The sequence below is a fragment of the Terrapene carolina genome, unplaced genomic scaffold (genome assembly GCF_002925995.2).
Source record: "Terrapene carolina triunguis isolate 2854851 unplaced genomic scaffold, T_m_triunguis-2.0 Scaffold85, whole genome shotgun sequence".
Classification (NCBI taxonomy): domain Eukaryota; kingdom Metazoa; phylum Chordata; order Testudines; family Emydidae; genus Terrapene; species Terrapene triunguis.
The window spans coordinates 24,430,147-24,448,412 of NW_020664436.1; the positions used below are offsets into that span (position 1 = coordinate 24,430,147).

Below are 18,266 nucleotides of genomic sequence, written 5' to 3' on the forward strand. Positions count from 1 at the left end.
AGCAGTTCCAAGTAGTTAAACAGCTCTTTCAGAGCAGAGCACATTTATTTTAGGATAAAAAGCCTTGGAGAAAACATGTAAAACAATAAAAGGATGAATTGCCTAAGTTCACCTGAAGCCCCCCACCCAGTTCTTATGGGAATTGGAATCCCTGATAAATTCCAAAGTCTTTCAGATCTTTCAGTCAGGCTTTGGCTCTCTTGGTTATCCGGTCATGTCCGTTTGTAGCCCAAGAAGCCCGCTCTGTCAGTTCAAACTCTGCCTTTATATCCAAAACCCCTGTTTTTGTTTTCAAGCCTCCTGAAACATGTAAAACCAGTCACTGCCCCTTTTCCCAGGTGGTCAGGCTTCAAACACTGGGTATCTGCATAACCAGCCTTGGGATTTTGTGTTGATCATCCATAGTGATTCCACAGGGAAATCACCCGGTGAGCCAGGAACACACACATACTTAGAACGTTCACAGACCTTTGTATCATGTGTGCCCATATCGCCTGGCCTCTCAATATAATAGTCTCTGACGTTTTTCATGCTTTCAAGGTCTCGCTCAAATATACAGATAACATTCCTAATGTTAAATACAGAGGTCTAGAGGTATACCTGTTTGCCATATCTCTCACAGTGATATTGAACATATTGGTTGCTGGAGAGCTTGCAGGGATATTGTGGAACACTGCTAGGAAGACCAGTTACTATGGTGTAGCTGCAGCATTAGAACTAGTGGCATATGCTATCTCTTTAAAAGTGCTGAGTGACTCGGTGCAGGAGAAGTGATAAGCCTTGTTTCAAGTAGGAGCAGTTGTGCATTATTGCAAACTGTTGTGTGGAGATGTCGTAAGTGTTTGCAATGTCAGAATTCTCAAGTGTAGAACTGCCTTCAAAGGGTAAACCCCTGAAAATGTCCTGAGAGAAATTTTGGAAGACTCATAGAAGTTTCTTTTCACCACTCTTAAGGTTGGGCTTTGACAGCTACAAAGTGTTCCCTCTGCTGCATTTTCACTAATTGGAAGCTGAAAATCTGTCCTTTCTCCCCATAGTGCTGTAGTCTCTCCTCTGGCTCTCTTCACAGGTTGCTAAATAAATGTTTTTCGGTCTGTTACATTTTGGTCTCTCTGGTTCTGGCTTTTCTGCATGTTTTCTTCAGCCTCTTTTGGGAGGTGAATTCATTTGTAGGAGGTGTTCAATCTGAACTAATTGAATAGCTCTTAAACCTGTAATCCAAAATATAGGCATCTAGGTTCTTGCTCTGTGACTAGACTCTTAAAACATTTACTTCTGTGGCTTCTCTGCTTTTCACTAGTACTTGCAGTTCAGGTAAGCTGTCAGTGTTTGAACTCCAAACACCACCACAGGCTTGGTCAGAGCTAACTTCATCAGCTCCTCAGATCGCTCAAACCCTAGAGAATCTTAAATCTACTCAATAATTTTTCTTTTCAGTAAACAGTTTCCATTCTTGATGGATTTTTGTGTCACACAATAATTTGGTATCAGTCTTATTTTCCAGCAGAAATTCCAAATGGAATTCTAGCTGGCTATATCTTCAATCAGTTGTGTAACAGACAGCCCTAACTCACTTTGCGCACACTGCAAATTGGCAACAGTAAAGGTGTATTTGAAATGTCTGACCACTCTCTGGCTGCCCTAATGAATGCCTGTTATAATAGTACATCCGTGAAGCAGAGCAGCAGGTTACATGTAAAGTATCCTAAAGTATACGCTTTACTTGCCTAAAACCTTTTGTTAGCATCCATGGGGTGCTCCAAGAGAGTGACTCTCTCTGCTAATCTGCCACTTACTGGACTTGCCCAAAAATACCTCTGAAATGTCAGTTCCCTGTGTTGCTTTTGAAAAACTCTCAGTGAAGCATAACTTCTCCTTGTGAACACGTTAGTTGTCAAACATACTGACCCCAAAAGAGTGTTGCTTTGTGTCATCATTTGTTTAGTGTCAGTAGTGTGCTTAGTGCTACACAGCAAGTTCAGTATGATGCCTTGAAGAACACTTCTGCATTAAAATTGCATTTAGTTGTTAGGGGTAACACTATTTGTGCTCAAGTGGTTTTGAGTCATAAAGCGTAAATCCTGTACAGTTGCAATAGGTTGGCTATCAATAGCCATATAAGAAGGAATAATTTATTTAAAATGAAGAGTTAAGAACAGAGTTTATCATTTTTTCTAGATGCAAACTTTCAAGCTTCTGGGGTATATCACAAGATCAGTAATTTTATGAAAGGGTCCATCCTCTTAGAAGAAAACATTGTTTTACCTTAATTGCGTACTGTAGTGTTAGAAGAAGCAGGCTTTGGATAAAGTATACATTCCCATAAGCATGCCAACTACTGTATTACCAGGGATTGCATAGCTATGTGCTCTTTTTAGTAAAGAGTTAACCTGCTCATGACAGAACCTAAAAGCTACAAAGTGTTCCAACTAGTTCATATATTTCATATCAAAGTGGTCAAGTGTCCTAACTATTGGTAGCATATGTGTGTCTTACAAAATAACTTACAAAATTTACTTGTAACCAAGTTTATGAAGAACAGACCTTTAGAGCATGGAGATACAAATCATTACTTTTAAAGATGAGACTGGCTAAATTAAACCATAGTGGTTTGGTTTAGTGAAGTTAATTGAAATCTAAACTGGAAAAATTAAATGTGTCTTTCTTGGGGTGTTAATCTTGAATCATCAGCTGCCTGATGTGGAAATGTCCTTTGAAAGTGGAACATATGGTTCCCGAGGTTAAAACCTGTAACTGAGGAAAGCAGCATGGTCTAGTGATTACAGTAGCAGCAGGACTAGGAGTCAGGATACTATTATTTCAGTTCCTACTGAAACTTCGCACTAGTCAATTGTGTGACTCAGAGCAAATAACTTTATGCAAATAACTTTGTGTTAAGGCTTCATTTATTTTAAAGCACTTTGATCTCGTAAAAGCGAAAACTTGATTTCAGACATTTGAAAACTAGAGCTTAATGCTTCAGATCTATGATGCAAATATTTAACTTTGGGTTTCTTCCTTTTCAGGAAAAGTTCGATGGCAAGATTTTGATCAAGACAGTTATGTTGGTGTTACTATGGTCCGATCTGGTCAGGACCCATACGCTCGTAATAAGTTCAATCAAGTAGAAAGTGACAAACTGCAAATGGACAGAAACATACCTGATACCAGGCATGATCAGTAAGTGCCGAACTCAGCAGTTGTTGAGTTAATCAGTTATTCTTAATTCACGGCTCTTGAGCTGCATATGGCTCTTCTGTACCCTGCACAGTTGTGTCTAAACTGCCACCAATGAGAATTTCCTGGCCCAAGCAGCTGGGCTGATGGTACGACTTGAGCTTTAGACATGATAAAAAATGCTTAAGCTTGCCTAAACTTTGTCTACTGTACAGTTTCTACTTTTCTTATCACCAGTTGAATTCACCAGTTGAACTGGTGGTGAATTACATGTCTTGTTTTTGCTAGTGTTGACAAAGACCTGGTGGCCATTTTGTAGTGTCTGCGTGTCTAGTATTTGCTATTACTGGATCCCAGGCAGAATAAGCAAAATGCCAAAAACTGTAGCACTTCTGTTGCAGGTTGCCTGTGGAGATTCAGGAAGAGTCATGAACTGCCTGAAGCTCAAATCCCATCCTGAGTAGCTGGGCTGTGCATCATGGAATTCCTTCAGGTCTGGGGGTTGATAGAAACCACATGTGTGTATACCCACTCCTGATCTTTGAGCAGTACGCCATCCTCAGGCTGTGGTAGCTTCCACATTGCTTATGCCCCAAAATACATGGGGTGAATGTTCAGTGGATTCACAAAGCAGTGGGACAACTGGGTATCCGTTCACAGGAATACAACGGGGCTCCATGACATGCTGAGAGTCCACATCCTCTGGCCAGCCTTCCTGAATGCTGCCTGCCTGCACATGAGTTAGTGTAAGGAAGAGGACACACTTGTTTGCCCCAAGAGGTGTGAACTACCTCAGTTTATATCAATGGGGTGTTAACTCTGAAGTCTGTGGGTACGCATACGCTATGGGGACAATACTGGCATAGCTTCAGCACCCTAGCTATGCCGGCATAGCCCCATGGTGTGTAGACTCACCAACAGCAATGGAAGGGGTTTTTCTGTCACTGTAAAATCATCACCTCCTAAAATGATGGTAGCTAGGTTGATGGAAGCAATTTTCTATCTATGTAGCTGCATGTACCCTGGGGGTTAGGTTGGTGTAGCTATGTCAGTTGGGTATGGATTTTTTTTCATATCCTGGGCAGGGGGAAAAGTATGTGTCTGCTTTAGCTTTTTTGAGGGTTAAAACTATGCATTTAGAATGTCTACGAGACTTTGAGCATTTCCCTCTTGCCCACTTGAACCTTGAGCACTGGTGACAAGTAGGCTAAATCTTCTGACTTGTTACCCTCTGGATGACTTATCAAGGGTTGCATTATTCATGATACTACAAAACCCAATACTGTGTTATGTCTTACTGCAAAGTCACTGGATAAGGATGTGATTCTTCAGCTGTTAAAGATTAGCTAGTTACCTACTATTGTAGACAAATAAACCTTATTTTTAATGGGTATACATAGGCGTGGGAACTCTGGGTGCAGGGAGTGCTGTAGCACCCCTAGGTTTTACGCGGAGCCGCTCGCCCCCACCCAGGCCTCCACTCCCCAGCCCGGGGCTTGGGTCCCGGCCGCCGGCCCTGTTCCCTGGCTGCTGGCCCCGTGCCCAGGGCTCCGCGCCGGGGCCCTGCTCCCGGCCTGTGGCCCCAAGCCCGGGATTCTGCTTCCCAGCCCGGGGTTCGGGTCCCGGCCGCAGGCCCTGTACCCCAGGCTCCAGTCCTGGCTGGCTGCCCACTTCCCGGCTGCTGACCCTGTACCCAGGGCCCCGCGCCTGCGGCTCTGGCCCTGCTCATTGGCCCTGTGTCCGGGGCCCCGCACCCAGCCCCCTGCTCCCGGGGTCCTGGTCGCTGGCCCCACTCACGAGGCTCCACTCCTGACCCTGCATGCAGGGTCTTGGCTGCAGGCCCGTGCCTGGGGCTCTGCTCCCGGCCCTGTGCCCACCCCCAGCCTTTCCCCCTTACCCCTGTTTGGGTTCTTCCTCCCCCCCCCCGGAGACATGTCACTGCTCCCGGCCCCTACTGGGGGGGTTGCGGAAGGAGTAAGGGAGCTAGATTTCAGCACCCCCACTATTAAAAGGGTTCCAGCACCACTGTATGTATATCAAAGTAGTGTGCGTAGACCTCCAAGTATAAGGCTGTAAATTACACTCAAAATTGAAAGTGGCTCCCAGAGTCCCTTGTCATTAACTTACTTCAGTGTTTGTGTTTACACTTAGTTTTATGGAAATATTATCTTAGTATAGTGCAGTGTTTCTCAAACTGGGGTCGCCGCTTGTGTAGGGAAAGCCCTTGGCAGGCCGGGCCGGTTTGTTTACCTGCCCCATCCGCAGGTCTGGCCGATCGCGGCTCCCACTGGCCGCGGTTCGCCACTGCAGGCCAATGGGAGCTGCTGGAAGCGGCGGCCAGTAAGTCCCTCAGCCCACACCGCTTCCAGCAGCTCTCATTGACCTGGAGCGGCGAACTGTGGCTAGTGGAAGCCGCGATCGGCCGGACCTGCGGACGGGGCAGGTAAACAAACCGACTCGGCCCGCCAGGGGCTTTCCATACACAAGCGGTGACCCCAGTTTGAGGAACACTGGTATAGTGAAATGAAGAGTTGCTGTCTGGGATATTGATTTATCAGATGAACGCATTTGTGTGATCAAATCACAAGCTCAGGATTTGTCTTTTTTTGTTGTTTCATGTTAGTATTAAGTGTTAAGCTGAGCAGCATAAAATCATGCTATTGATAGTGAAATGGTATTCATGCACATGATGATGATGGAAAGAGAACTTTAGCATGAAGATTACTTTGTCTTCACTAGTGGTGTGTTTTTTTTTTTTTTTTTTTTTTCCCCCCCTGGAGTTGAGTTCATAGGAAGAGGTTAAGTGAGTAACTAGTGAGTTATCATTACCAGCTGTCCTTGGTAATTTACAACATTCTGGGCATTAGCTGGCCTGGCATCTCAATGAGTGGCACATTATGACCCTAATTTAGCAACCACCTATAGCTTTATGCTCCCCTGGACGTCAAGAGAGATTATTCTAAAAAATGAAAGAGCAGAAAAGGGGATTGATTTCTTTAAAGGGAGGAGTTAGCATTTAACACAGAATTCTAGAATGACAAATGAGTCAGATACTCAGCCTTTTTGAACAATTCCTTCTCCCTACTCAGTGCTGTTAAATGGCCAGGAAAGAATTTTGGAGAACCCACACTGATGTCTGGGGTGTCCCTAGAACACATTTAGTAAATGGAATAATGAAATCTATTAGGCTGATGGATTGAAAAGGCTAAACTTACAGGAGCCCAACCAAAACTGAACAACAAGTCTTTTTTTCCCCCCTCCCCTTGTTGAGGGCTGGGTGATAAGAAAGGATGGTTACAATTGTGAATTACTTTGACTTTTCCTTACTTCAGGCTGAACATGGTCTTATAAATATTTTAATGTTCTGTGGTTTCTTTCAGAATATGCCAAAAGAAATGTTTGGATCAGAGGGTGTCCTCAGCTGTTTGTGATCATAGATTATTAGAATGAATATATAAATTTGAGAATTAACTTACTTTGCACCCCTATAACTACAAAAAAAATTAGATTTATCCTTTTACTTTCTACAGCTATAGTTATATTGTGTGGCCTTAATTAAATTGTGTTCCATTTTCAGAATGCCTTTGGAGTTCACATGGCATAAATCATCTGTGTTTGGTTCAACTTTTTCTAATAAAGTCTGATATAGTGGCCACCTATCCCAATACTTGAATTAGAGTTGTCTTTGAAAAAATGATGTTTATAATACATCTGTGCTTTCCACTAATAATATAGCTGTTTGGGGTAGCTGAGTAGTGTAATGGAATTGAGCTCCACCTATTAAAAAAGGAGGCAACAAAAAATAGTCCTTTCGGAGACTATTAGAAAGGCAGACTAATTGACGAGAACAGAAGTAGCTCTCTTGCAGTGTCTGGAACTTTGCCCTGCAAACTCTTGTAAGTCCATTCGCTTATAATAGAGATGACATGTGGTTGCTTTACAACTCTTGACCTGTTGATGGTCTTGTGACTTAAGGCTTGTCTACACTGGCAATTAACAGCACTGCAACTTTCTTGCTTAGGGGTGTGAAAAAACACCCCCCTGAGCGCAGCGAGTTGCAGCGTTGTAAAGCGCCAGTATAGACAGTGCACGTGTGCTGGGAGCTACGCCCCTCATTGAGGTGGGGTTTTTTTAGACCACCGGGAGAGCTCTCTCCCAGCACTGCGCGGCGACCACACAAGGCACGTTAAAGCACTGCCGCAGCAACGCTTTAGCATTGCCAGTGTAGACTAGCCCTTGGGCTTGGTCTACACAGTGGAGTTGGATTGACATAGGCTGCCTTATGTCGACCTAGGAGCATGCACAAGAAGGGGGCAAGCCGGGAAATCCCCCCCCCCCCCCCCCAAAATAATTGGCAGAGCCACAGAACTCCTCCGGCCCCGGGGCTGTGGCGGGGGCACAAAACATGCCCCTCCAAAAGCAGTGAAATTTAAATTCCTTCGCCCACCCCTGTGTCAACCTAACTATGTACGTGTCTACACTACAATGTTGCTCCTGCCAATGTAAGTTGCCCACTACACCAACCTAATAACGCCACCTTCACAAGAGGGTAGTGCTTAGGTTGGTTTAGATAGGGAGGCACAGTGTCTGTGTAAACACTGCGTTATACTTAAATCATCTGTTGGCTGCCAGCCCTGCGTGGGGCTTACAGCCGGAGCCCACCCATCCCAGAGCTCAAAGCTGGAGCGGCCTGGTGATGGGGCTGACAGCTGGGAGCCCTGGGGCGGGGGGGCATATAGCTCGGGCTGTGGGCCCTGGGGTGGGGGTGCTGTCAGTGCCCCATAATGCCCCACACAGTTAAGTTTGTGGAGGTGCTCCTAGTGAGGACGTGCACCACCAACAGAGAGGGTGTAGTGTGGCCATGAGCTGCCGTAGCTGTATGTCGACTTTCGGCTATGTCTATGCTAGCACTTTTGTCGATTAAAATTTATGTCGCTCAGGGGTGTGAAAAAACTACTCCATTCTCTCCCCCGAGCGACATAAGTTACACCAACAGAAGTGCTGGTGTGGAAAGCACTGTGTCAGTGGGAGACGCTTTCCTGCCGACATACCTACGGCCGCTTGTTGAGGGTGGTTTAATTATGCTGGCAGGAGAGCTCTCTCCTGTTGGCATAGAGCAGTTACACAGGAGACGGTACAGCAGAGCAGCTGCAGTGGCACAGCTGTGCCTCTGTAAAGTCTCTTATGTAGACATAGCCTAACTTAGGTCAACTTAATTTTGTAGTGTAGACAAGGCCTTACTCTTGGGTCTCTTCATTTGTGTTCTGTTATCACCGTCAAGAGCTCTTGAGTAGCTTAAAGAGTGTCTTGGCTTAGTACTAGTGGCTCTTCTCACTATCATCTCAGTTAGTTTGTTCCTGCCCACACTCTTTGTTTTTTGGAATCCATCTTCTCTAGTGCTGACTGTAGACTACCATTTTGGTATTTAGGCATGCCACTTTCATCTCAGGGGGTAGCCGTGTTAGTCTGGATTTGTAAAAAGCATGCGTCTGACGAAGTAGGTATTCACCCACGAAAGCTTATTCTCCAATAAGTCTGTTAGTCTATAAGGTGCCACAGGACTCTTTGTTGCTTTTTACTTTCATCTCAATCTCATGCTGTTTCTGTACAATTGAGAACATTGGCAGAGTGCTAATATGATGGTTCTCAACTGGGGGGTCCGCAAGCCATAAGCTGCCCCGTGAGGCTAAAGCTGGGAGTCCCAAGGTCCCCCCAGCACCCCATGGGGCAGGAACCTTGAACCCCCCCCCCCCCCCCCCGGCACCGGAACCCCCAAGCGGGGGGGCCCCCCCCCCCCTGCAGGGCTAAAGCCCCCCCCCCCCCCCCCCCCAAGTCCTGGAATTTGTATAGCATGTTGCGGGGGAGAACTCTCAAAGAAAAATGTTGAGTACCCCTGTGCTAATGGATCCACTTTTAGCACTTAACAGTCCCCAAATGGAAAAGTAAATGTCCCAGGACCTTGTGGTGGTCAAATTCATTATGAGAGATTTGATGGTCCACACATCAAGTTTCAGCTTAACCCATTCATTTTATATTCTCATTGAACAAAAGGGAAACTGTGTAACCTTCATACACAACCTCAGTGCTATTTGGCAGTCTGCTCAGAAGCAGTCCTCCTGAGAAAGGATAGGCCTGATATTAAACTCCAACTTCTCTCATCACATTTTCATTTCTTCACTGAAGATTTTTATTTAAATCTGTATTTATATTTTCATTGTTCTCATTAGGGCTGGAAAGACTTGTATACTTAGAGGCAGTTCCATTTCTTGGCTATCTGTTCTTCTATAGCTGTAAGGAAATCTGAGAGTTTAGTGTCTTTGTTTAAAAAGGAGAAGGCACTCTCCATTACCTGACTTGCTTGTAAGTTCAGTGGAAAAGCACCCTAGTAGGGGTGTGAGATGTTTTAGACTGTGAGTGTAGAGATGGGCTCACTAACCAGAACAGGTAGATGTGTTCTGAACAACCACACTTCTCCAAGTTGCACATAAGAGCACCCAACTGTGGGCACTGCACTCCTTATCCAGTCCCCACAGGACTGCTTAACTGAAATCCGCATCTGAATGGAATAGAAGCCAGATGAAAATAAACCGACAACCTTTTTGGTTGTCATCCAAAGTGCTCCCTCTTCCTTCCCTACTCGCTTGCGTTGCCAAAAATACTGGAGACAGGAAGGGAAATAAAGGATTCATAGGTGGCCTGTGAACAGGTGGCTTTCCCACACTTCTCCAAAATACAGCCCACACACTGTAAAAGGCCAAAGCTTATCCCCTTCATGATGTTTGGCTTTATTTACAAAGAAATAAATAACTGTTTGCATTTGAGACCCCAACTGAAATCATAGTTCCATTGTGTTAGGTGCTTTACAGACACCTAGTAAGAGTCGTTCTCTGCCCCAATAACAAATTTCAGCCCAAGCCTTCTCCCCTTCTTTAATGCTGTTAGGTTTACTCCCTGAGTTCTATTGAGCCTGAGGCCTCTCAACCTATACTGTTGCGCCCACCAGTGAGCCGGAATACATCGGCAGTTCCCTGCAGCATACAAACACCTGCTGAGAGGGAGGGCCAAGAGAAGGACTGCCATGCTGGTACAGGAGCTAATGGACTCTTAATTCTTGAGTGAAGCCTAAAATCTGATGCCTCTGTCTGCATTTGGGGTGTCAAAGATCATGAAAAGCACAAGTAAGTTACTTTCTTCTCAGTACAACTAAGCACATCTCTTCAATAATACAATAAAGCCTTTTAAAAAAATCTGTGACAGAAACATCTTGAAAGTAAAGTGAAATACAGAAGAAAGTTTGCATGTTAACAATTGATCTAATATACTTTCTATGTACCATAACTAAACAGCCTTGAGAAAAAGGGGCCCTCAAACTTACTGCCTTTTAAAGGAAGAAATAATCAACGAGAGCACTTCACATACACACACACCCCGGGTTGTGCATTAAATGGATTTTTAAAGGGGTGGTGTTTAATTTTAGACTTTAAAAACTGTTTATCAGGGTTCAAAACAATGTATTTATTTATATCAAACACATTTGTTTGGACACCCTTTATTTTGTAGCTTTTATGTGCTTAAAAAAAAAAGGAAGTATGAAGGTAAAGTTATTTCATTTCAGAATAAAAACTTGCAGACCACTTCCCTGATTTCTGAAGACCTTTTTGCTTTAACTATAGTGTAAGCAATGTTGTTGCAAGCTATTTAATCAAGATTAAAGCATTAGTCATTCACAATGTGGGTCTCTTCAATAACTTGAGGAAAACAAAGTGAAACAATCCACCTGGCTTAACTGTAGCTCTTGAATAAATATACTTAGTGCCAAAAGTATTATAATTAATGGAGTCAATCATAAGTAGGTTAGATAAATACAGAAATCAAGTAGTTAGGTTAGTTAAACATGGCAGTTATTTGAAGATGGGAGAAGCTAGGAGAGGCAGCAGAGAGGGGGATGGGGAAGGCATCACCTTTGTTTTCTTTAACAATTTGTAACTACAAATTATATAGCAACCTGGAATTTCCTCATGCTTTTGATAGGCACGCTGATTAGAAGAAAGTCTTGTATATCTAATGTCAATCATTCTGGAAAGCAGGAAGAATTCAGTATTTGTTTCCCTTGCTGCCAGGAAAGTATTGAGGGCTTGTCTACACTTTCAGCAATGTAGCTGCATTAGTGCAGCTGTACCACTGTAGTGCTTAATGAAGACGCTACCTATGCTGACAGGAGAGTTCTCCCATCAGCGCAGGTACTCCAGCTCCCTGAGAAGCAGTTGCTATGTCAACAGGAGAAGCCCTCCCATCGACATAGCACTGTCTACACTAGGAGTTAGGATGGTATAACTGCGTTGCTGAGGGGTGCAGATTTCCACATGCCAGAGCAATGCGGTTATAGCAACATAAATTTGTAGTGTAGACTAGGGCTCAGTAAAGCAGAGGAACTTGCCTACAGTGTATTGAGCAGTTGTAAAGAGATGGCCTTTTATTTGCCTTTTTGAGGTACACTTTAATGCGTGAGAAATCTAATCCTACATCTGTTTCAACACTGCACTTTCATTTTAAAGCATAAAACCTGAGCCCCCATCTTGTTATAATTTCAATGAGCTTATTGGGTAATGAGTATCTTGGAGAGTTCCTCCTTTTTGTGTTGAATTGTGATGGCTGGTATCCTTTGGACTTGGCTAGAGTAGATGGAGAAACTAAGTATAACAAAGTATATCATACATCTGCAAAATGGAGATACCTTCCTTTGTGGAGTATTTTGAGATCTACTGATTGAAAAGCTCTATAGCATCTAGTTTTTGTTGAGGTGGATTGAAAGAGTTTCTCACAATGGTTTCCTATGCTGTTGAACTCCATATGTTGACTGTATGCAGGATGTATAGGTCTTTTTGATCACTTTCACTAAATCATCCTATAAGGACGGCCCTACTCTGGGGAGAGTTAGAAGGGTCCAGGGAACAGGAAGCCAACAAGGAAGATGCTCCTGGGAAAGGGCTGCTTCTGTGTTGTGCTTATCACGTGGAGTTTGCATTAGAACAAAAATTGACAGTACCTCTATAAATTAGTTTTTTAGAGTAGTTCTCAAAATGGCATCCACTTACTGCTCCGTCCAGTTTCCATACTATGTCAAAGAAAGTGAGTCTTTTGCTTTTAACTTGGGCAAAGATAATCACGGCACCAGCCTGGAAACAGAAAAGTGATTTGAAATATTTGAGAAAGAAAGAAATGCTTTTAAGATCTGAGTTTGTGTCACAGAGTGTCATGTTGGCTCCAGCTAAATTGTAGGTGATTTGGGTGGAAGTAGTGTATTTTCTCTGAAAAGTTTCTAATTCTTTTCTTAAAAAAAAAAAGGAAAAATTCATGAGGATTTATCTCAAGCTTTACTTCCTAAATTTTTTTTTTTTTAAATGGACTGCTTAAACTGCTTTTGAGTTAGGCTTGTAGATATATCCACTTCTATTTGACACTTATTTAAATGGCTAGGCATTTTACCAGCACAGAATTTTCATCTTTTCTTTAAATTCTGAGGGTGTTTAGAGGAATTAAAAAAGTTTCCAAAAGTTATTTTCTTTAGTCATAAAAGTGAAATTAGATTGGAGGTGGAGGGAGAGTTTAGACCAGGCGTGGGCAAACTTTTTGGTCTGAGGGCCACATTGGGGTTGCAAAACTGGATGGAGGGCCGAGTAGGGAAGGCCGTGCCTCCCCAAATAGCCTGGCCCCCGCCCCCATCTGCCCCCTCCCACTTCCCGCTCCCTGACTGCCCCCCTTGCTCCTTGGGGCAGTTAGAGGACTTCCCGGGACCGCCTGCCCCAACCGCCCCCTGGGACCCACACCCCTGCCCACTGACAGGCCCCCTGGGACCCCATGCCTATCCAACCCTCCCATTCCCCGTCCCCTGACCGCCCCCCACCCCACCCCTCCCCGAACTTCTGCCCCATTTAACTGCTCCCTGTCCCCTGACTGCCACCCCGTGGCCTCCTGCCCCTTATACAACCCCCCGGCCCTGGCCCACTTACCATGCCGAGCAGAGCAGCATGTCTGGTTGCCGCGCCTGCTCGGCAGGAGCGCGCAGCTCCGCCGCCCAGAGCACTGCCCGCGCGGCGGTGTGGCTCTGCGGGGGAGGGTGGGCAGCGGGGAAGGGGCTGGGGGCTAGCCTCGCCGGGCAGGACGGTCCCACTGGCTGGATGTGGCCCGTGGGCCGTAGTTTGCCCACCTCTGGTTTAGACAGATAGGAAACTATCCCCGTGATATCAGGTGTACTCATACAATGGTAGGCTTTGATGGCCCCTCACAGTGGCAGTAACTGTGTTAATATCATGGTGGATGCCTCTGTACAGTCAAAGTTACTGTGGTAACAATGCTGAGCACTAACATCACAGTAACTTCCATGACAGATGCAGCTCCTAAAATTTCAGCCCTTAGCTTCAATTTTAACAACGTTTTAAAAGCTTAAAAAAATTTCTTTGCCTTGCCACACTTCTGATGGCATCCTTTTTAGTAGTCTTTGAAGTGACTTGACATTTTTAATTTATAGCACTTGACTGTGACCAAATAGGTTTATAAAGAATTGATTATCCAGCACAGCTCGAGTATTAGTTAAAGATGTTGGAAAATTGGCTGTTGATCAGATTTTTTTTTTTAGGGAAGTCCAACCAAAAAAAAAGTCTTTTTACAAAATTCTTGACAGTGGAGTGGCAGGATGTGCATCTTGAACACAACTGCAGTATCATCCTATTTTGCAAACATTGTTTGTGGTTCCATGGCTAAGGCTGAGTTGAGTTTTGCACTTAAAGCAGGAATTCAAACACTTTATGCATGAAGAATAGAATATCATTTCCAAAATTACAGAACTTTTTGAATATAGAATGAGAAATATAAATAGGTCACATTTAAAATATACAATAGGCAAATTCTTTCAGATCATTATGCAGTAGTTCAAATTTGGAGCCTTGGATTCTCCCTCAAAATAGCAGTGAGTTTATTCCCAAGCTTACCTTTTTCAAGGCAAGAAGCTTCTCTGCATCAAATAACTTTGACATTTCATAAGATGGATTCTGCTTCAAATTTCCTCATTTGCAAAAGTGCAACAACTAAATTAAGTTAAATGTTAAATTTTCAAATCCTACTACATGTTATTGAATGTTAACTTCATGATTCACTGGCAAATAGAACAGACTCAAGATCATTAAAGTGAAATAAGTTTATACAAGTTAAAGAAGAGCAGGTTAATGCTGTTTTTGGGAATACTAGTTGTAGTGTTAGGATATCTAATCCGTTTGAGTTGCTCTGGGCCAAAAAATAAAATGCATGACAGATTTAATTTTCAGCATACGGAACCTTTAAGGGACCATGTTGTGAGCCTGTACTGGTACGACCATTCACAGTGTTTAGGGCAGTGGTACTCAATTTTTGTAATGCTTGGGTCCTGCTGGCAACCTGCTGAGAGCCAGAGAGTTGTGTGTAATTTGCATATAAATGTACATAGGATTTTAATAATAGAACCGCATTACCCTCCCCCCACCCCCATTGTCAAACACATGTAAAAATTAGGCACTTACCGTATATACTTGATCATAAGCTGGTTCGTTTATAAGCCGACCTCCCCCCGCCCCCAAGATGGATAAGTAAAAATGGAAAATTTTTATAACCCGTTCATAAGCCGACCCTATAATTCAAGGGTCAGAAAACTTTGGCTCCCAGGCCATCAGGATAAGCTGCTGGGGGAGCGAGATGATTTGTTTACCTCAAGTGTCCGCAGGCACGGAGGTAAACCTAAGTAAACAAAGTGTCCCGGCACCCCAGCTGCTTACCCTGATGGGCCAGGACAGCAACTGGTGGGGAAATTTTTGGGGGGGAGAATCTGGGAGTCAGGGGAGTAACCCCTGTGACCCCCCCCACATGACCCCGCCCCTAGCCTGGGACCCCCACACTCTCCCCATCCCATCCCTTCCCACCTTATCTGGGGAGGGCCAGGGGAGGATGTCTCTGACCTGGCTGGAGCTGCTCCGGCAGGCTGGGCGACGCGGCCGCAGCCTGCTCCGGCGGGCCAGACCGGGTGGTGCGGCCGCAGCATGTTCCTTGCTCCCTCTGTTGGGGGGAGGGGCTGTGTCCCACCTGTCCATCTCTATGCCCGTTCATAAGCCAACCCCCTTCTCTGGTGCTTCCCTTTTTTTGCTAAAAAAAATTTGGCTTATGAACGAGTATATACGGTAAATTGGTAGCCTGGCTTTCAGAAATGCCATGCATCTGCAACTGCCAATGGAAGTCCCAGTTTCATTGAGGAACAATTGGACTTTTTGACCTGCGCTGGTGCTATAGACAATACCAATGTGCCCATTCTGGGCTTACCCCATTAAGTCAATACCTTCATAGAGAAGGCTGCAACTTCCTGGTGATCCGAGCCTTGGTGTATCACTGTGGCTGGATCCTGCATGGATGTTTAGATGGGGTGAAAATGCGCGTTATAAGATTTCAGTAATGCTCCACTTTTCTGCTGTGGACAAAGAGGCATGGTATTCTCACCCCACAATGGACATTAATGTGGTATCCAACGTCACTGTCACTTTACAGACCATGAACGCCAATAGATTCTGAGTCACGAAGCCAAACCTGGCTCTGCAAATCTTGATAGACAACAGTTCAATTAGAGCATGTCTACAGCTGGGAGCAAGTCTCCCAGCCTGGGCAGACAGACTTGTGCTAACAGGACTTGAGCCTAGTGCACACTAAAAACAGCAATGGACGTTGCTGCACCAGTGAAGGCTTGGGGTAGCTACCTGACTTGGACCCACCCAAATTTCTGGATTTGAGCTCAGGTGGCCAGCCCGAGCCATTGCGGGTGCAGCATCATCCAGGCTGCTATTTTTATTGTCCTACCTCAAGCCCCTCCAATGCGAATCTGTCTGCCTGGCTGGAAGGCTCATTCCCAGCGGCAGTGTAGACCTTCAAGGCTTGACGGGCATAGCCTTGACGTGTAATCACAACTGTTCTGTGAATATTTGTGTACCACTGCAAACGTGTGTGTGTGTGTGTCTCATGCTATCGGTGTGCTAGGGATTTGGAGTTGTTAACACTAAAGTTATGTAGTGTAGGTGGGGCCTTTTCTAGGTGGGAAAAGGCGGAAGCTTTCACAGCTCTAGCCACTGCTGCTTGCTTCTCCATTCCATAAATATTTATAACTTGCTGAGTTTTATGTGCATATCATTGACTCTCATGTCCTCAGATGTGGAGAATGCTTTTATGCAGGCAGATTATCTTTTTTTTAAAAATTGAGGTAGGAATCTCATTTTTTTTCTTAAAAGTGGATTTGATTGTATATTCTAAGCAATGTTTTGTCTGATGTGCTGAGCTTGCTATTAGTTGATGGTGCAGCTAATCATGGCTACCCACACTGCATATTTCTGTGTGCTTTAGAACAGTGGTTCTCAACCGGGGTATGCAGAGGTCTTCTGGGGGTACATCAACTCATCTAGATATTTGCCTAGTTTTACGAGAAGCTACATAAAAAGCTCTAGCCAAGTCAATACAAAGTAAAATATCATACTGACCATGAGTTGTTTATACTGCTCTATATACTATACACTGAAATGTAAGTACAATATTTATATTCCAATTGATTTATTTCATAATTATATGGTAAAAATGAGAAAGTAAGCAATTTTTTCAGTAATAGTGTATTTGTGACCCTTTTGTATTTGTATGTCTGATTGTGTAAGCAAGTAGTTTAAGTGAGGTGAAACTTGGGATAAGCAAGATTAATCACACTCCTGAAAGGGGTACAGTAGTCTGGAAAGGTTGAGAACCACTACTTTAAAACACTCAGCTTTTAATATTAATTAAAAGGACATCAAAGGAAATGAAGTCACTAAAACAGACTAGTGTGCATCATTATAGGTGGACAAGGATCATTTTTTTAATTCCCCAGGCCTTTTGTGATATATACCATAGGATCTCTTCTAAAGTGAGGCTTTCTCCTGCTCTGTTCCCTTTGGAAGGGAACAAACACACAATAATTGATAGTATTTTTCAAATGTATTGCCAATGAGATTTTTAAGCAGCTTAATTTCTTATAGGTCCTGTGGGGGATTAAGTATTTTGGGATTTGGTCTTTTCTAGATTAAACTCTGAGCCCATTAGAGTTGATGAAAAGTTAGTTGTTAAATGTACTACCCTACCATTATCACTGTTTAGAAGGATTATATTGTGTGTTTATTTGCATGAATATCATTTCACAGCTACTCTTGGTTTTTCAAATTCTGAATTTTAGAATCCTAAAATATGGATTTTTAGACTTACATAGAAGATCATATTTGTGAGCAAGACCAGTACAGTGCCAGCCACCTAGGAGACCTGTACATGGAATTGGATGTTGAAAGTGGGGGACTGAGCATGAAATTGAGCACCAGTCCCAAACAATCAGAATGCAGCCCTTTAAACACTCTAATTTTTAAGAGGTTTATTTAGCTATTTATATTTAGATTTATATAACATGTACTTATCCAAGTTCTAAGTATTATAAAGAGCTTTTTAAAACACCATTGCACTGAAGTCAAATATAGCAAAAGAGGACCTTTGAGGAATGAGTATTTTCACCCTTAAATTCTGATATTGGAATTAGGCATTAGAGAAAATCAGATTTCCCAGAACCGAGGAACTTAAAGATTTGTAATGTATTACAGTTCAAGGACAGGATCAGACCCAGTTCTACCCAGATCATCAGTAGTATTTGGTATTGGTCTATCCCTTTTTAAATGTAATTGCCACTTAATCTTATATTCATCAGGGATTGCAATGCTAGTAGTACAAAATGAACTGCTCAACTGAAAAGTGCCTCATCATCTTTGCAAGGGAACAAACACTTTAAAAGCAAATGGAAGACTTGGTCAGATAAAACTTTAATTTTGTTTTTCAGTTACTTATTGGGTTAAAATATTTTATGGGAAAGTGTGTCCTCTTTTATTTATTTCCTGGAAATAGTATTGAATTTTTATCTAGCCCTAACTAGTGTGTGTGTGCGCGCGCACACACATTTTATATAATATAATATGATGATTGAAGAGCAGCATTAAGTAGGGACATTTTATTGAAAAGTAACA

The 18,266-nt window shown here is 43.5% G+C and overlaps 1 protein-coding gene across 1 annotated transcript in view; it reads left to right on the top strand.

Annotated features, from left to right (window-relative positions):
* The window catches only part of GALNT2 (polypeptide N-acetylgalactosaminyltransferase 2), a 177,304-nt gene that overhangs the window by 109,185 nt on the left and 49,853 nt on the right, over positions 1-18,266 (top strand). Inside the window, exon 3 of the mRNA XM_024213817.3 lies at positions 3,027-3,180. Coding sequence (XP_024069585.1) covers positions 3,077-3,180 — 104 coding nt within the window. The 5' untranslated portion in view covers positions 3,027-3,076. The remainder of the gene's footprint in view (positions 1-3,026; positions 3,181-18,266) is intronic.